Source organism: Scyliorhinus torazame, chromosome 14, assembly GCF_047496885.1.
Source record: "Scyliorhinus torazame isolate Kashiwa2021f chromosome 14, sScyTor2.1, whole genome shotgun sequence".
NCBI lineage: Eukaryota > Metazoa > Chordata > Chondrichthyes > Carcharhiniformes > Scyliorhinidae > Scyliorhinus > Scyliorhinus torazame.
This window is the reverse complement of record NC_092720.1, coordinates 9856446-9876808: the sequence shown is the minus strand read 5'-3', so window position 1 is coordinate 9876808 and position 20363 is coordinate 9856446. Positions and strand designations below refer to the sequence as shown.

Genomic DNA, 20363 nt, shown 5'->3' with positions numbered 1-20363 from the left:
ACCAAGGTCTCGCTGAGTATCCACCTCAGTCAATTTGCTCCCATTGAAATAATAATCTGCCTTCCTATTTTTGCTGCCAAAGCAGATAACCTCACATTTATCCACATTGTCATGCCTATGCCCACTTACTCAGCCTGTCCTAATCCCACGGAAGCATCTCTACAGCCTCCTCACAACTCACCCTCCCACCCAACTTTGTACCATCTGCAAATTTGGAGATAATACATAATATATAATGTGAACAGTTGGGGTTCCAGCACTGATCCCTACAGTACCCCACTAGTCACTGCCCGCCAATCGGAAAAAGACCCATTTATTCCAACCATTTGCTTCCTGTCTGCTAACCAGCTTTCAGTCCATCTCAAGACACTCCCCGCAATCTATGTAAAGCAAAGCACATGGGAGGGTGGTAGAGGCGGGTTGCCTCACATCCTTTAAAAAGTACCTGGATGAGCACTTGGCACGTCATAACATTCAAGGCTATGGGCGAAGAGCTGGCAAATGGGATTAGGTAGGTAGGTCAAGTGTTTTTCCTGTGTCGGTGCAGACTCGATGGGCCAAATGGCCTCCTTCTGCACTGTAGGGATTCTATGGTTTTTATTCAAGAAGGGAAGGGGACAGAAAGCAGGAAATTGCAGGCCAGTTAGCTTAACATCTGTCGTAGCTTCTAACATTTTTACTATCGTTAAAGATGTTATAGTAGTAGGCCTGTGGATAAAGGGGAGCCGGTGGGTGTACTGTACTTAGATTCCAGAAGGCATTTGGTAAGGTGCCACGTCAAAGGTTATTGCTTAAAATAAAAGCTCATGGTGTGGATGGTAATGTATTGATATTGATAGAAGATTGGCTAGCTAACAGGAAACAGAGAGTAAGCATTAATGGACAAATTACTGGTTGGCAAGATTAATGAATGTTGTGCTATAGAGATTAATGCTGGTGCCTCAACTTTATACAATTTTTACAAATGACTATTTTGAAGGTATGGTTGCTAAATTGGCTGATGATACAGAGATCGGTAGGAAAGTAAGTGACATAGGGAGGCTACGACGGGATATGGATCAGTTAAGTGAGTGAACAAAGATCTGGCAAATGGAGTATAATGTGAGAAAATGTGAAATTGTCTATTTTGGCAGGAAGAATAAAAATGGAGGCACATTATTTAAATGGTGAGAGATTGCAGAGCTCTGAGATGCAGAGAGATCTGGGTGTCCGAGTGCATGAATCACAAAACATTAGTATGCAGGTACAGCAAGCAATTCGGTAAGTTAATTATCATAGAATTTACAGTGCAGAAGGAGGCCATTCAGCCCATCAAGTCTGCACCGGCTCTTGGAAAGAGCACCCTACCCAAGGGCAACACCTCCACCCTATCCCCATAACCCAGTAACCCCACCCAACACTAAGGGCAATTTATCATGGTCAATCCACCTAACCTGCACATCTTTGGACTGTGGGAGGAAACCGGAGCACCCGGAGGAAACCCACGCAGACACGGGGAGAACGTGCAGACTCCGCACAGACAGTGACCCAAGCCGGAATCGAACCTTGGACCCTGGAGCTGTGAAGCAATTGTGCTATCCACAATACTACCATGCTGCATTAATAGAATGTTATTGTTTATTGAGAGGGGAATTGAATACAAAAGGTTGGGACATTATGCTTCAGTTATTCAAAGCACCGTGACACAGTAATCAGCACTGCTTCCTCACAACGTCAGGGACCCGGGTTCGATTCCAGTTTTGGGTGACTGTGTGGAGTTTGTACATTCTCCCCGTATCAGCGTGGGTTTCCTCTGGGTGCTCCGGTTTCCTCCCAGAATCCAAATATGTGCAGGTTAGGTGGATTGTCCACGATCAATGCACGGGGCTACCGAATTTTATGAATCTTTGGATTCTATGGCATTGGAGAGACGGCATCTGCAATACAGTGAACAGTATGGACCTCTTTATTTAAGGAAGAATGTAAATGACTTGGAAGCAGTTCCGTGAAGGTTTACTGGACTAATATCTGGAATGGGTGGGTTGTGTTCTGAAGAAAGGGTGGAGAGGCTGGGCTTGTATCTGCTGGAGTTTAGAGGTCTAAGGGGTGATCAATGGCTACTGTGACAGGTAAATATCAGAGACATCCCTAACTCCATCTCAGGCCCAAAGCCTGGCAGACTGATACCTTTTCACAAGGTACGTTGGGTCATTGCGACATTGACGATCTATTTCCCACTTCTCCGAATGCCATTGACCAGACATCCAGGAACATGACTTGATGTACAAATTAATTTGCTCCAAAAGACAGCTTGTGCGACAGGAATGGACTGAACGTTATTGGGTGAAATTCAGAGGAAAAAAACAAAGTTGTTCATAAATCCCGTGTGGATGGGGCTAAGGAAATGTGATCTGTGGAAATGAAGGTTACAGGGACAGGTAACGGAGTTAATAAACGGTACATATCAAGCATTAAGGGGACGAGGGAGCGCCTTTATATAATCTCCCAATAGGGGATTAAATGAGTTTGTAGCATCTATGAGAGGCGAGATTGTATGAGGGCTGTGGAAGGAGATGACCTTGGTGGATAAAGTACATTCCTCACCCCCCCCCCCCCCCCCTCCATCCCCCGCCCCCCACCCCTGCCATGCAATCCATAGGAAAACATATATTAAAGAAATACAGTCATTCCTTTAAATTGTCGTGTTCTCCATTGGCTGTGAAGTGTGTTTGGACTTCTTGATGGGTGAGTGGGCGGCACGGTAGCAGTGTGGATAGCACAATTGCTTCACAGCTCCAGGGTCCCAGGTTCGATTCCCGGCTTGGGTCACTGTCTGTGCGGAGTCTGCACATCCTCCCCGTGTGTGCGTGGGTTTCCTCCGGGTGCTCCGGTTTCCTCCCACAGTCCAAAGATATGCAGGGTAGGTGGATTGGCCGTGATAAATTGCCCTTAATGTCCAAAATTGCCCTTAGTGTTGGGTGGGGTTATTGGGTAATGGGGATAGAGTGGAGGTGTGGACCATTGGGTGGGGTGCTCTTTCCAAGAGCCGGTGCAGACTCGATGGGCCGAATGGTCTCCTTCTGCACTGTAAATTCTAGGATGAAAGGCACTTTGTGGAGATGGCGGTGGCGATGTAACTGGTCGAGTAATCCAGAATCCCGGCCAAGGACATGGGTTCAAATCCCACGCTGGTTGAATTTAAATTCAGTTCCACGAGAGCTCGTCTCAGTAACAGTCGCCATAATAGATGTTAAAAAAAAACATATCTGGTTCGCCGATGTCCTGTAGGGAAGGAAATCTGCTGTCTTTGCCTGGTCTGGCCTACATGTGACTCCAGGTCCACAGCAATGCGGTTGATCCTGAACTGCCCTCTGAATTAGCCTGGCCAGGCCACCCAGTTCAAAGGGCAATTAGGTGTGGGAAACGAATGCTTACCTTGCCCACACCCATGAAAGAGTTAATAGAAAAATGAAAGTCCTTCTTTTCTATTTCTCTGCAGTGTCGATATTTGTGTTCTGAGGAGTGTTGGCCACTACCTCAATGCATCCTCCTGGGCTCATTCCAAAGCTTGTTCGTTTTTTTTAGTTGACTCAGACGACAGTGCAGACATTGCTTCATTTGCAAGTGGTGAATTTGGACGCCCAGCTAAAGCAAGAAGGGAAACATCAAATTGGATGAGATAATTGTTCAGCAGCTGACCGTCAAACTCTTCCTGTTCTCGCCTGCGTTGTTCCTCCTGTTGCCAATTCGCGTTCTCCATGTTCCAAGAAGTGTTACCACACGGATTCCTGCTTCACGGTGACACCCCCCCCTCCCCAATGCCGCTAACATTGGTCACTCGACAAACCAATCCTAGAAGTGTCCCTATGCAATCGTCCAATCAGAAAGCAGTTGATTGGATGTTCTTTTTTTTTAATTAAATATTTTATTGAAAATTTTTGGTCAACCAACACAGTACATTGTGCATCCTTTACACAATATTATAACAACACAAATAACAATGACCTATTTTATAAACAAAAAATGAATAAATAATAAATAACAAAAATGAAAACTAGCCCTAATTGGCAACTGCCTTATCACAAGTAACACTCTCCAAAAATATAATTTAATAGTCCAATATATAATTATCTGTAGCAACGACCTATACATACTATACAGTATATATTAACAACCCTGAGAGTCCTTCTGGTTCCTCCTCCCCCCCCCCCCCCCCCCCCCCGATCCTGGGCTGCTGCTGCTGCCTTCTTTTTTCCATTCCGTCTATCTTTCTGCGAGGTATTCGACGAACGGTTGCCACCGCCTAGTGAACCCTTGAGCCGACCCCCTTAGGACGAACTTAATCCGCTCTAGCTTTATAAACCCCGCCATGTCATTTATCCAGGTCTCCACCCCCGGGGGCTTGGCTTCTTTCCACATTAGCAATATCCTGCGCCGGGCTACTAGGGACGCAAAGGCCAAAACATCGGCCTCTCTCGCCTCCTGCACTCCCGGCTCTTGTGCAACCCCAAATATAGCCAACCCCCAGCTTGGTTCGACCCGGACTCCTACTACTTTTGAAAGCACCTTTGTCACCCCCATCCAAAACCCCTGTAGTGCCGGGCATGACCAAAACATATGGGTATGATTCGCTGGGCTTCTCGAGCACCTCGCACACCTATCCTCCACCCCAAAAAATTTACTGAGCCGTGCTCCAGTCATATGCGCCCTGTGTAATACCTTAAACCGAATCAGGCTTAGCCTGGCACACGAGGACGACGAGTTTACCCTGCTTAGGGCATCTGCCCACAGCCCCTCCTCGATCTCCTCCCCCAGCTCTTCTTCCCATTTCCCTTTTAGTTCATCTACCATAGTCTCCCCTTCGTCCCTCATTTCCCTATATATATCTGACACCTTACCATCCCCCACCCATGTCTTTGAGATCACTCTGTCCTGCACCTCTTGTGTCGGGAGCTGCGGGAATTCCCTCACCTGTTGCCTCGCAAAAGCCCTCAGTTGCATATACCTGAATGCATTCCCTTGGGGCAACCCATATTTCTCGGTCAGCGCTACCAGACTCGCGAACTTCCCATCCACAAACAGATCTTTCAGTTGCGTTATTCCTGCTCTTTGCCACATTCCATATCCCCCATCCATTCCCCCCGGGGCAAACCTATGATTGTTTCTTATCGGGGACCCCCCCCAAGGTTCCAGTCTTTCCCCTATGCCGTCTCCACTGTCCCCAAATCTTCAGTGTAGCCACCACCACCGGGCTTGTGGTGTAGTTCCTCGGTGAGAACGGCAATGGGGCTGTCACCATAGCCTGTAGGCTAGACCCCCTACAGGACGCCCTCTCTAATCTCTTCCACGCCGCTCCCTCCTCCTCTCCCATCCACTTACTCACCATTGAAATATTAGCGGCCCAATAATACTCACTTAGGCTCGGTAGTGCCAGCCCCCCCCTATCCCTGCTACGCTGTAAGAATCCCTTCCTCACTCTCGGGGTCTTCCCGGCCCACACAAAACCCATGATGCTCTTTTCAATCCTTTTAAAAAAAGCCTTCGTGATCACCACCGGGAGGCACTGAAACACAAAGAGGAATCTCGGGAGGACCACCATCTTAACCGCCTGCACCCTCCCTGCCAGTGACAGGGATACCATATCCCATCTCTTGAAATCCCCCTCCATCTGTTCCACCAACCGCGTTAAATTTAACCTATGCAATGCGCCCCAATTCTTAGCTATCTGGATCCCCAGGTAACGAAAGTCCCTTGTTACCTTCCTCAACGGTAGGTCCTCTATTTCTCTACTCTGCTCCCCTGGATGCACCACAAACAACTCACTTTTCCCCATGTTCAATTTATACCCTGAAAAATCCCCAAACTCCCCAAGTATCCGCATTATTTCTGGCATCCCCTCCGCCGGGTCTGCCACGTATAGTAGCAAATCGTCCGCATACAAAGATACCCGGTGTTCTTCTCCCCTAAGTACTCCCCTCCACTTCTTGGAACCCCTCAACGCTATCGCCAGGGGCTCAATCGCCAGTGCAAACAATAATGGGGACAGAGGGCATCCCTGCCTTGTCCCTCTATGGAGCCGAAAATATGCAGATCCCCATCCATTCATGACCACGCTCGCCACTGGGGCCCTATACAACAGCTGAACCCATCTAACATACCCCTCTCCAAAACCAAATCTCCTCAACACCTCCCACAAATAATCCCACTCCACTCTATCAAATGCTTTCTCGGCATCCATCGCCACTACTATCTCCGTTTCTCCCTCTGGTGGGGCCATCATCATTACCCCTAACAACCTCCGTATATTCGTGTTCAGCTCTCTCCCCTTCACAAACCCAGTTTGGTCCTCGTGGACCACCCCCGGGACACATTCCTCTATTCTCATTGCCATTACCTTGGCCAGGATCTTGGCATCTACATTTAGGAGGGAAATAGGTCTATAGGACCCGCATTGTAGCGGGTCCTTTTCCTTCTTTAAGAGAAGCGATATCGTTGCTTCAGACATAGTCGGGGGCAGTTGTCCCCTTTCCTTTGCCTCATTAAAGGTCCTCGTCAGTACCGGGGCGAGCAAGTCCACATATTTTCTATAGAATTCGACTGGGAATCCATCCGGTCCCGGGGCTTTTCCTGCCTGCATGCTCCTAATTCCTTTCACCACTTCTTCTACCTCGATCTGTGCTCCCAGTCCCACCCTTTCCTGCTCTTCCACCTTGGGAAATTCCAGCCGATCCAAGAAGCCCATCATTCTCTCCCTCCCATCCGGGGGTTGAGCTTCATATAATTTTTTATAAAATGTCTTGAACACTCCATTCACTCTCTCCGCTCCCCGCTCCATCTCTCCTTCCTCATCCCTCACTCCCCCTATTTCCCTCGCTGCTCCCCTTTTCCTCAATTGGTGTGCCAGCAACCTTCTCCCCTTCTCGCCTTCTCCCCATATTCGTACTGTACACCCTGTGCCTTCCTCCATTGTGCCTCTGCAGTGCCCGTAGTCAGCAAGTCAAATTCTACATGTAGCCTTTGCCTTTCCCTGTACAGTCCCTCCTCCGGTGCTTCCGCATGTTGTCTGTCCACCCTCAAAAGTTCTTGCAGCAACCGTTCCCGTTCCTTACTCTCCTGCTTCCCTTTATGTGCCCTTATTGATATCAGCTCCGCTCTAACCACCGCCTTCAACGCCTCCCAGACCACTCCCACCTGGACCTCCCCATTATCATTGAGTTCCAAGTACTTTTCAATGCACCCCCTCACCCTTAGACACACCTCCTCATCTGCCATTAGTCCCATGTCCATTCTCCAGGGTGGGCGCCCTCCTGTTTCCTCCCCTATCTCCAAGTCCACCCAGTGTGGAGCGTGATCCGAAATGGCTATAGCCGTATACTCCGTTCCCCTCACCTTCGGGATCAATGCCCTACCCAGCACAAAAAAGTCTATTCGCGAGTAGACTTTATGGACATAGGAGAAAAACGAGAACTCCTTACTCCTAGGTCTGCTAAATCTCCACGGGTCTACACCTCCCATCTGCTCCATAAAATCTTTAAGTACCTTGGCTGCTGCCGGCCTCCTTCCAGTCCTGGACTTCGACCTATCCAGCCCTGGTTCCAACACCGTATTAAAATCTCCCCCCATTATCAGCTTTCCCATCGCTAGGTCCGGAATGCGTCCTAGCATCCGCCTCATAAAATTGGCATCATCCCAGTTCGGGGCATATACGTTTACCAAAACCACCGTCTCCCCCTGTGGTTTGCCACTCACCATCACGTATCTGCCCCCGTTATCCGCCACTATAGTCTTTGCCTCGAACATTACCCGCTTCCCCACTAATATAGCCACCCCCCTGTTTTTCGCATCTAGCCCCGAATGGAACACCTGCCCCACCCATCCTTTGCGTAGCCTAACCTGGTCTATCAGTTTCAGGTGCGTTTCCTGTAACATAACCACATCTGCCTTAAGTTTCTTAAGGTGTGCGAGTACCCGTGCCCTCTTTATCGGCCCGTTCAGCCCTCTCACGTTCCACGTGATCAGCCGAGTTGGGGGGCTTCCTACCCCCCCCCCCTTGTCGATTAGCCATCACTTTTTTCCAGCTCCTCACCCGGTTCCCACGCAGCTGTATCTCCCCCAGGCGGTGCCCCCCCGCCCATCCTCCCCCATACCAGCTCCCCCCTCTCCCCAGCAGCAACAACCCAGTAATTCCCAGCTAGATCCCCCGCGAGCGTAATTACTCCCCCCATGTTGCTCCCAGAAGTCAGCAAACTCTGGCCGACCTCGGCTTCCCCCCGTGACCTCGGCTCGCACCGTGCGACGCCCCCTCCTTCCTGCTTCTCTATTCCCGCCATGATTATCATAGCGCGGGAACCAAGCCCGCGCTTCTCCCTTGGCTCCGCCCCCAATGGCCAACGCCCCATCTCCTCCACCTCCCCTCCTCCCCCCATCACCACCTGTGGGAGAGAGAAAAGTTACCACATCGCAGGATTAGTACATAAAACTCCTCTTTCCCCCCTTTTTAACCCCCCTCTTTGCCCCCCACATTCGCCCCACCACTTTGTTCAAACGTTCTTTTTAATAACCCACTCATTCCAGTTTTTCTTCCACAATAAAAGTCCACGCTTCATCCGCCGTCTCAAAGTAGTGGTGCCTCCCTCGATATGTGACCCACAGTCTTGCCGGTTGCAGCATTCCAAATTTTATCTTCTTTTTATGAAGCACCGCCTTGGCCCGATTAAAGCTCGCCCTCCTTCTTGCCACCTCCGCACTCCAGTCTTGATAAACGCGGATCACCGCGTTCTCCCATTTACTGCTCCGAGTTTTCTTCGCCCATCTAAGGACCATTTCTCTATCCTTAAAACGGAGGAATCTCACCACTATGGCTCTGGGAATTTCTCCTGCTCTCGGTCCTCGCGCCATCACTCGGTATGCTCCCTCCACCTCCAACGGACCCGCCGGGGCCTCCGCTCCCATTAACGAGTGCAGCATCGTGCTCACATATGCCCCGACGTCCGCTCCCTCCACACCTTCAGGAAGACCAAGAATCCTCAGGTTGTTCCTCCTTGCGTTGTTTTCCAGTGCCTCCAACCTTTCCACACATCGTTTCTGATGTGCCTCCTGCGTCTCCGTCTTCACCACCAGGCCCTGTATGTCGTCCTCATTCTCTGCTGCCTTTGCCTTCACGACCCGAAGCTCCCGCTCCTGGGTCTTTTGTTCCTCTTTTAGCCCTTCGATCGCCTGTTGTATCGGGGCCAACAGCTCTTTCTTCATTTCCTTTTTGATCTCTTCCACACAGCATTTCAAGAACTCTTGTTGTTCAGGGCCCCATGTTAAACTGCCACCTTCCGACGCCATCTTGGTTTTTGCTTGCCTTCCTTGCTGCTGTTCTAAAGGATCCACTGCAATCCGGCCACTTTCTCCTCCTTTTTCCATCCGTATCCAGGGGGGATTCCCTTCTGGTTTACCACACAGTGTTTTTAGCCGTCAAAATTGCCGTTGGGGCTCCTATCAAGAGCCCAAAAGTCCGTTTCACTGGGAGCTGCCGAAACGTGCGACTCAGCTGGTCATCGCCGCACCCGGAAGTCTGATTGGATGTTCTTGACAGTCAGCCAAAGCTGCCTCGTTTTCCATCTCGCTTATTTTTCTAAGCATTGAACAAAAATATTCAAAGGAAATGAAGGCATGGATTGTTTAGAACGCGTTGATCATTTTTCTGTTTGGAGTCATATTTGGCCCTGATTTGAGTTCCTCGTCACATACCTGCTCCGCTTATATCCACCTTCCTAATATCGTCCAACTCCACCAATGCCACACCCCAGCTTCTGCTGAAACCCTCCAGATCTGACTGTTCCAATGCACTTCTGGCAAATCTCCCGCACTCCACCCTCTGTAAACCTGAAGTCATCCAAACTTCCAGTGCTTATGTTCAGACTCACACTAAGTTCCATTCCTAATCCCCTCTGTGCTCGCTGGCCCACATTTACTCCTTGTTAACTTTCGTAAGGAGCAATGGAAGGGGTCCACACCGAGTTGGAGAGAAAATCAAAACTTACTTTATTTAACACCTTAACTATTATGTACAGCTCCCGGCATTCCCCACTGGGCCTTCTCGAAGCGGTGCCTGACTGGTCGACTCTATTTACACAAAGGCACATGAACTCAGTTAAGGGTCCCCCCCTCCTTATTGGGGGTGCTTGTATTCTGAAAGGGCCACAGGGCAGTAGGTCATCCCGTGTGGGTTATAACATTAACCAACACCATAAGACCATAATACATAGGAGCAGAATTAGGCCACTCGCCCCATCCAGTCTGCTCCGCCATGCAATCATGGCTGATATTTTTCTCATCCCCATTCTCCTGCCTTCTCCCCATAACCCCTGCTCCCCTTTTAATCAAGAACCTATCTATCTCTGTCTTAAAGACACTCAGCGATTTGGCCTCCACAGCCTTCTGCGGCAAAGAGTTCCACAGATTCACCACCCTCTGGCTGAAGAAATTCCTCCTCATCTCTGTTTTAAAGGATCGTCCCTTTAGTCTGAGATTGTGTCCTCAGCTTCTAGTTTTTTCCTACAAGTGGAAACATCCTCTCCACATCCACTCTATCCAGGCCTCGCAGTATCCTGTAAGTTTCAATATTTCCCCCCCCCCTCATCCTTCTAAACTCCAATGAATACAGACCCAGACTCCTCAACCGTTCCTCAGACGACAAGCTCTTCATTCCAGGGATCATTCTTATGAACCTCCTCTGGACCCTTTCCAAGGCCAGCACATCCTTCCTTAGATACGGGGCCCAAAACTGCTCACAATACTCCAAATGGGGTCTGACCACAGCCTCAGAAGTACATCCCTGGTCTTGTATTCTAGCCCTCTTGACATGAATGCTAACATTGCATTTGCCTTCGTAACTGCCGACTGAACCTGCACGTTAACCTTAAGAGAATCGTGAACAAGGACTCCCAAGTCCCTTTGTGCTTCTGATTTCCTCAGCATTTCCCCATTCAGGAAATAGTCTATGCCTCCATACCTCCTTACAAAGTGCATAACCTCACACTTTTCCATTGTATTCCATCTGCCACTTCACTGCCCACTCTGCTGGCCTGTCAAAATCCTTCTGCAGCCCCCCTGCTTCCTCAATACTACCTGTCCCTCGACAGATCTTTGTATCATCTGCAAACTTAGCAACAGTGCCTTCAGTTCCTTCTTCCAGATCATTAATGTATATTGTGAAAAGTTGTGGTCCCCGCACCGACCCCTGAGGCACACCACTAGTCACCGGCTGCCATCCTGAAAAAGACCCCTTTATCCCCACTCTCTGCCTTCTGTCAGTCAGCCAATCCTCTATGCATGCCAGGATCTTACCCTGAACACCGTGGGCTTTTAACTTATTTAACAGTCTCCTATACGTCACCTTGTCAAAGGCCTTCTGGAAATCTAAATAAATTGCGTCAACTCGTTCTCCTTTGTCTAACGTCTTTGTTACCTCCTCAAAGAACTCTAACAGATTTGTCAGTCATGACCTCCCGTTGACGAAGCCGAGCTGACTCAGTCCTATTTTATCATGCACTCCCAAGTACTTCGCGATCTCATCTTTAATAATGGAATCTAAAATCTTACCAATGACCGAAATCAGGCTAACCGGCCTATAATTTCCTGTCTTCTGCCTCCCTCCCTTCTTAAACAGTGGTGTTACATTAACCACTTTCCAGTCCTCTGGGACCCTTCCTGCCTCCAGTGATTCCTGAAAGATCATCACCAATGCCCCCACAATCTCCTCAGCTATCTCTTTTAGAACCCTGGGGTGTAGTCCATCCACCGTCAGACCTCAATTGTAAAGTTCTCATCCCTGTTTTCAAATCCTTCCATGACCTTCCACTTCCCTATTTCTGTAACCTCCTCCAGTCCTCAACTCTCCCTATCTCTGTAATCCCCTTGAATCCCACAGTCCTCCCTATTTCTGTAATCTCCTCCAGTCCACAACTCTCCCTATCTCTGTAATCCCCTTGAATCCCACAATCCTCACTATTTCTGTAATCTGCTCCAGTCCACAACCCTCCCTATCTCTGCAATCTCCTGCAATCCCACAACCCTCCCTATCGGTGTCATCTCCTCCAATTTCAGAACCCTCCGAGGTATCTATTCACCTCTAATTCTTGCCAGTTGTACATTCCTGATGGTCTGTCCACCATTGGTAGCCTTGTCTTTAGCCGCTTGGGTCCTAAACTCTGGAATCCCCTCCTTCAAGCTCTCCACCTTTAAAACACTGTATAAAATCCACCCCTTTGTAGCTTGGAATCAGATTTTCCTTTCTAACATTCCTGTGACTGGAGGGGGCAGTGGTGTCGGGACCCAGATTCAAATCCCACCATTGTGAAATTTAAATTCCATAAAACATCTGGAATTAAAATCTAATTGTGACACTGAAACCATTGTTGATTGTTGTAAAATCTCACCTGGTTCACTATAATAATAATAATCTTTATTAGTGTCACAAGTAGGCTTACATTAACACTGCAATGAAGTTACTGTGAAATGTTTTATCAAGTTCGGAGTGCCAGACGAACGCAAGTTGACTTATTTTTCCTTTATTTCCAGACTGGTTGGCTCGTCTCTCAGTGCTAGTTCTCAAAATGCCGGAGGGAATGCAAAGCTCGTTACAGCGGTCTTCTGCACTCAAAGGTGTGGCCTCGGGCATCAGCCAACTCATGGAGAAGCTTGACACCAATGAGCTCAGACTGGAGGGAGAGGAGGTGGACTTTGATACTGTCAACGATGCGAGAGAACCCGGTGAGTATGGCTGTCACTTAAAATGCAAGAATCATGCAACACTTGAAAGTATTTTCCTCCCTCAATACGTACCCAAATATAATGAACTCACACAGAGTGCTGGCTGGGGTGAGGAAGTCAGTGTGTCGCTCTCCAGCCACACAGCAAGTTTTCTCTCAGATTCTCTGGCATTCTGTGGACAGAGAGTCTGGGGGCATGGTCATTGCCATCGTGAGGGTGCTCCTCGCCTCCCCCATAGATCCGGGGACGCTCCCCCATCATAGATAAGGAGAACCCCCTGCCCACATGCACCGGGGCAAACCCCTCACGACCCACACATAAGGGGACTCCCCCCATCCCTCCAATGGAACACCCCAGAGAGCTAGCCCCTGGCACTGCCCCCGGGCATATTCCTCTCCCCCTGGGGCTATGCTCAGCTGTGCGTCCCCGATGGGTTCCCCTCAACTGCTTCACTCGGGGGAATTCTAAATGTGGAGTGTACATATGGCAGGAAAGGCCGCTAATTATATTAAAATTTATTGAAATGTATTTGAACCTTGTTACGTCACAGGCGAGGGGCAGTGGAAAATCTAATCTAGCTGCTGAGAAAGTCTCAATCTCCGATTCTCACGGGACTTTGTGCCCACGTCACCGTTTGGACTCACGGCTAACGCGGGCGCAAAATGGTCCCCATTGTATTCTGGCCAGCAGTCTGAAAGAGCTGCATAATTAATCCAAGTTGCCAGCTCTTTCCCCACAACCCCTGCCAATCTTTCTGGTAGCCTCTTCCAAATCAGGACCATTCGCCGTGCGGAAAGCAAAAAACCTCTGCTCACCTCCCCTCTGGCTCTTTTGCCAGTTATCTTCAATCTGCGTTCCTCATTCCTCTTACCGTTCTGGTCAAGCTCTCCCGCACCCTTCCCGAAAGTGTGGTGCCCAGGGTATCTCAGCTGAGGCCTAATCAGTGACTTGTAACCCAACTGCAATGGTTTGGGGAAATTCCTCACCGCGGTGATGTTCTGCCAAGGGAACAAAGCATTGTGGTTTATCACTGAGCTCCCATCGGTCAGACAGTTCTGTGGAAAAGAGAAGGTCGAGGGGGTGACCTGATGGAGGATTCTAAACTTCTGCAGAGGTTTGATAGGTCCGACCTGAAGACGATTCTACTTGTGGGAAGGCCAGAACCAGGGACGACCAGCATGAAAAGCGGTCAGTAATAAATTCAGTGGGGAATTCAGATTAAGCTTCTTCACCCAGAGAGTGGGGGGAATGTGGGCCGGGATTCTCTGATCCGGCAGCTGCCTTTTCCTACGCGGCGTGACCCCATCAGCAGCGGGGTTCTCCGTTCCCGCACCCGGACAATAGGGTTTCCCATTATGGTCGCCCCCACGCACTCGGGAAACCCGTGGGCGCGCTGCTGGCAGACTGGAGGATCCCACCCACGGAGAATTTTCTACCTCAGGGAGTGGTTCGAGCAAAGAGAATAAATCCATTGAAGGAGAAGTAAGTTGAACATGTGAGAGGGAAAGGGAGAGAAGGGTGAGGTGAGGAAGGGTGGGAGTAGTCTGTGTGGAGCTGGCACAGACCCATTCAGCTGAATGATCCCTTTTGTGCTGTTCCATGTTTCAATCTTTTATGTTTCAGGTGGCTATCAGATCCCATTCTCAGCCATTTACAAGACAAATTCCTTCAAGGAACCTGAGATCAAGGTGTACCTCACTGGACAACCTATCAAAGTCCACGTGATGGAGGTGGAACGATTCACTTCCACATCAAAGGTGAGGGTGTCTGGACTTAGAACCAAACCACAGCTTTGCTTCTGCCACTATTAAACCATACACAATTTCATTTTGATTCATTCATGGGACGTGGACATCGCTGGCTGGACCAGTACTTACTGCCCACTCCTGATTGCTCTTGGGAAGGTGGTGGTGAGCCGCCTTCTTGAACCGGTGCAGTCCATGTAGTGTAGGTACACCCATTGTTCTGTTAGGGAGGGAGTTCCAGGATTTTGACCCAGTGACAGTGAACGAACGGCCGATATATTTCCAAGTCAGGGTGGTGAGTGACTTGGAGGGGAACCTCCAAGTGGTGGGGTTCCCAGGTATCTGCTGCTCTTGTCCTTCTAGATGGTAGGCGCAATGTGTTTGGAAGGTGCTGTTGAAGGAGCCTTGGTGAGATCGTGCAGTGCATCTTGAAGATGGTACACACGGCTGCCACTATTCATCGGTGGTAGGGGAGTTAACATTTGGGGAAGGGGTGCCAATCAAGTGGGCGGCTTTGTCCTGGATGGTGTTGAGCTTCTTGAGTGTCGTTGGGGCTGCACTCATCCAGGCAAGTGGAGAGTATTCCATTACACTCCTAACTTGTGCCCTGTGGATGGTGGACAGGTTGCAGGGTGAAATAACCCAGTCTACAGCTGTCTCTGTGGTAACCCTTCAGGTCTACCCTGGAGCTTCCAGGAAATAAAGGCTAATATTCCAGGACACAACTGGGAATAAAAATGTGGGAGAAGTACTCTGTTAATCAACAAATTGTACATTCAGAAAAAAAATCTTAAACATTACTGCTCATTACTTTAAAGTAAGAAGTCTTACAGCACCAGGTAAGTCCAACAGGTTTGTTTTGATGTCACTAGCTTTCGGAGCGCTGCTCCTTCCTCAGGTGAACCCTGTGGTGACTAGGGGCTTTTCACAGTAACTTCATTGCAGTGTTAATGTAAGCCTACTTGTGGCAATAAAGGTTATTAAAGGTGATTATTCGAGTTGCCACATTCTGGCTCCTGTTCAGGTACACAGGGAGAATTCAGAATGTTCAATTCACCTGACAAGCACGTCTTTCGTGACTTGTGGGAGGAAACCGGAGCGCCCGGAGGAAACCCACGCAGACACGGGGAGAACGTGTCGACTCCGCACAGACAGTGACCCAGGCGGGAATCGAACCCGGGTCCCTGGACCTGTGAAGCAACAGCGCTAACCACTGTGATACCGTGCCGTCCATGTTTATGACTCTTTTCACTTTCCTATGGCCAAGAAGTGGTGGATGTCCATGAGGGTGGACTAATCAGCTGACCACGCCCCAGGGAGAATTGGGGTGGTAGGGGGCTGGGGTGGGGTTGGGGACAGCAGGGTGGTTGGAGGTCATGTGACAAAACCTCCAAGAATCTGTCCAACCAGAGTTGATAACCCTCATGATGACGCTGGGTCAGCTGATCCCCCTGGTGCCACCTCCTGAGAATTGGAATTGCAGAATGATAGAATACAAAAAGAGATCGTTTGGCCCATAATTCCTGTGTTGACTCTTTGAGCGAGCTATCCAAATAATCCCAATCACCTGCTCTTCACCTGTAGCACTGAATTATTTTTCCTTTTCAATTACTTACCCAGTTCCCTTTTGACAGGTCCTGTTCCTTCGTCCTTTCCGGCAGCACATTCTAGATCACAATAAATTGGTGCGTTAAACATCTCTCCTCATCCCCTCTTCAGTTATTTTGTCAATCACTTTAAATCCGTGTCCTCTGGTTACCTACCATCCTGCCAATGGGAACAATTACTCCTCATTTTCTCCATCAAAATCCTTCATGATTAAATCTCCCCTTAACTTTCTCTGCTCCAAGGCGAACAATCCCAGCTTCTGCCGCCTCTCCACATAAAGCCCCTCAACTCCGGGGCCATCCTAATAAATCTACTCATCGCCCTCTCCAAGGCCTCGACATCCTCCCGAAAGTGTGGCACCCAGAGCTGGAGCCAGAGTGTGTCAACTGAGCTTCAGCCAGTGTTTGATAAAGGTTCAGCAGAACCTCCCTGCCCTCGTGCCCTATTGTCTCGATTTAAAAAGCCCCGAATCCCATATGCTTTTTGAAGTTGACTTGTCCTGTTCACCTTCGAAGATAGCTGCACAAGGCCTCTCTGATATTTTAATAATGTACTATTTGGTTTGTGTTGCCAAGTCAATCTTCTCTACCTAAAATGTATCACTCCACAATACTGTGTTAGATTGCATCACCATGGGGCGCAATTCTCCACCCCCACACCGAAGTGGCCGCGCCGTCGTGAACGCCGTCGAGGTTCACGACGGCGCGGAACGGCCCCGGTCCCGACCGATTCAGGCCCTGACAATGGGCCAGTATCGGGGCCGCGTCATCTACACGCGCCAGGCCTTGTCGCCGCGTAAAGGCGGCGCCGCATAGATGACACGGCCGGCGCCGCACAACGGACGTCATCCGCGCATGTGCAGGTTGGCCGGCGCCAATCCGCGCATGCGTGGTTGCCGTCCTCTCTAAATCCGCCCGCAAGAAGATGGGGGACGGATCTTGCGGGGCCGCGGAAGGAAGGAGGTCCTCCTTCAGAGAGGGCGGCCCGACGATCGGTGGGCACCGATCGCGGGCCACCCCACATTGCAGGTGAAGCCCGGTGCAGGATCCCCCCTCGCCCCCCCCCACAGGCCGCCCCCCCAGCGTTCACGCACCACCCACGACTGCAGTGACCAGGTGTGGGGGGGAAACCGCCGTTTTGGCCTGGCCGCTCGGCCCATCCGGACCTCAGACTAGCGGGGGTGCCGGAGAATCGCCATTTTCGGTGTCTCCGGCGATTCTCCGGCCTGCGGCCCGCGAAACTCGACCGGGCCGTTCCCTCCGCTTGGGAGAATCGCGGGAGGGCGTCACACCGGCGTCCCCGGAAATTTTGGCGGCCCAGGCGATTCTCCCAACTGGCGTGAGAGTGGAGAATCGCGCCCCAAGTGTCTGCCCGTTTCCCAGTTTGTTTATGCCCTCCTGAAGTCTGTTACTATCCTCTATATTGTTGTCCACATTTGGAGCTTTGTGTCATTATCAAATCTTCCTATTCTTCCCGGTACATCCCAGTCTAGGTCAATAATATATCTCAGAAGCAGCCGTGATCCTAACGGGGGGAACACCACTGAATGCTTCCCTCCAGCTCAAGAAAGCACAACACTGCTTTCCGACCGCGAGCAGTTTTTTATCCTGCTGCCATTGCTACTTTAATCCTGTGGGATTCTATTTTGTAATAATTGCCGCACGGCGGTACAGTGGCAGCGTTGCTGACTCACAATGCCAGGGACCCAGGTTACCTTCTGAACTTGGGTGGGAGACTAGCTGTGCGGAGTCTGCACGTTCTCCCCGTGTCTGCGTGGGTTTCCTCTGGGTGCTCCGGTTTCCGCCCTGTGGTGGTATGTATTAGGGGCAGTACGGTACCTGTGAAGCCGCGAGGCTATTGGCTGACAGGTCCCGGGTCCTGGTTGGATCTGCCGCCTGCTGTCTCCACCCAGTAAGGCGGAGTATAAGAGCCCGGGCTCTCCCAGCAGCCGCATTCTGTAACTGAGCTGCTGGGGAACAAGTCTTCCTTAATAAAGCCTCGATTGACTTCATCACTTCTCGACTTGAGTGAGTAATTGTTGTGCTACACTCACACAGCCCAAAGATGTGCGGGTTAGGTGATCAATTGCTGCTTAGTGTCCAAAGATATGTAGGTTATTTTAAGGGGTTATTGGGAAAGGGAGGGGGAGTGAGCTTGGGTGGAGTGTCTTTCAGAGGGTCGGTGCAGGCTTGATGGGCTGAATGGCCTCCTTCTGCTCTGTAGAGGCTCTACGATTCTATGATATGTACTTTATTGGACACCCTTTGGCAGTCCACATGCACAACATCAGTCACACTACCTTCATTAAACCTCTTCATTATTGCAATAAAGAACTCATTCAAGTTAATCAAACAAGATTATCTTTTTTACAAATCACACTAGCTTTCATTTATTAATCCGTATTTTTCCAAATGCCGGTTATATAGCATCATAGAATCATAGAAACGTTCCAGCACAGAAGGAGACCATTCAGCCCATCTCCTCCATGCCAGCCCGAGGACACCCGGCTGCCCTTTCTAATCCCACCTTCCTGCACAAGGTCCATGGCCCTGTATCTTATTGCACTTCAGGTGCAGAGCGAAGTCGTTTTTAAAAGTGTTAATTGTTTCTTTGCCACATTCGGCTGACAGGCCTAACGCTGCATTTATCCCAGGGGTGTGGCATTGGCAATCCTCCAATACTTCGGCACACCCTGTTGAGAATTGGAAGATTGCAACCTTGAGCCTCTGTACTTTCCGCTCTTAGCTCGCTCAACCACCGAGGCTGCATCCCATCTGGACTGGTGACTTATTTACTTTGAGCACGTAGGCCAGGCTGACAGTCCAAGTGCAACACTAGGGAGGTGTTTGCTTTTGAATGAACCATTAAACGGAGGCGCGGTCTACCCTGTCACTCTGCACTTGATCGCAGTGTGGGGCATTGTGGTGGTATGTATTAGGGGTAATACGGTACACCATGTGTCGACAGGCTACAGGTGGTAGTTGTTAAGACCGGGGAGAAACAGAGGATGGTCATCGACTATAGTCAGATCATCAACAGGTACACTCAGCTAGATGCGTACCCTCTCCCCCGCATATCCGACATGGTCAATCGGATTGCACAGTACAAGGTCTTTTCCACCGTGGACCTTAAGTCCGCCTACCACCAGCTCCCCATCCGTCCCGGTGACCGCAACTATACTGCTTTTGAAGCAGACGGGCGGTTATACCACTTTTAAGGGTTCCATTCGGCGTCACGAACGGAGTCTCGATCTTCCAACGAGATGGACCGAATGGTTGACCAGCACGGTTTACGGGCCACGTTCCCGTATCTCGACAACGTCACCATCTGCGGCCACGACCAGCAAGACCACGACGCCAATCTCCAAAAATTCCTCCAGACCGCTCACGCCCTGAACCTCACTTACAACAAAGAAAAATGCGTGTTCCGCACCGATCGTCTAGCCATCCTGGGCTACGTAGTGCGTAATGGAGTGATAGGCCCCGACCCTGAACGCATGTGCCCCTTCATGGAGTTCCCTCTCCCCCACTGTGCCAAAGCCCTGAAACGTTGCCTGGGCTTCTTTTCTTATTACGCCCAGTGGGTCCCCCAGTACGCAGACAAGGCCCGTGCACTAATCCAATCCACTACTTTTCCCCTGACGACAGAGGCATGCCAGGCCTTTAGCCGCATCAAAGCGGATATCGCAAAGGCCACGATGCGCGCTATCGACGAGTCCCTCCCCTTCCAGGTCGAGAGCGACGCATTGGATGTAGCTCTGGCAGCCACCCTCAACCAAGCAGGCAGACCCGTGGCCTTCTTCTCCCGAACCCTCCACGCTTCAGAAATCCGCCACTCCTCAGTGGAAAAGGAGGCACAAGCAATAGTGGAAGCTGTGCGACACTGGAGGCATTACCTGGCCGGTAGGAAATTCACTCTCCTCACTGACCAATGGTCGGTTGCCTTCATGTTCGATAATGCACAGCGGGGCAAGATCAAGAACGACAAGATCTTGCGGTGGAGGATCGAACTCTCCACCTTCAATTATGAGATCTTGTATCGTCCCGGAAAGCTGAACGAGCCATCCGATGCCCTATCTCGCGGCACATGTGCTAATGTACAAGTGGACCGTCTACAAGCCCTCCACAAGGACCTCTGCCACCCGGGGGTCACTCGTTTCTACCACTTCCTTAAGGCCCGCAACCTCCCTTACTCCGTCGAGGACGTCCGAACAGTCACCAGAAACTGCCAGATCTGCGCTGAGTGCAAACCGCACTTTTTCAGGCCAGA

General features: G+C 50.2%; 1 protein-coding gene across 5 annotated transcripts in view; it reads left to right on the top strand.

Annotated features, from left to right (window-relative positions):
* Window positions 1-20363, top strand: part of LOC140389515 (phospholipase D1-like) — a 241251-nt gene that overhangs the window by 106145 nt on the left and 114743 nt on the right. For all 5 annotated transcript variants that reach the window (XM_072473686.1, XM_072473684.1, XM_072473685.1 and 2 more), the window contains 2 exons: window positions 12550-12741; window positions 14365-14498. In XM_072473686.1, the coding sequence (XP_072329787.1) occupies window positions 12585-12741; window positions 14365-14498 (291 nt within the window). In that variant the 5' untranslated portion in view covers window positions 12550-12584. The remainder of the gene's footprint in view (window positions 1-12549; window positions 12742-14364; window positions 14499-20363) is intronic.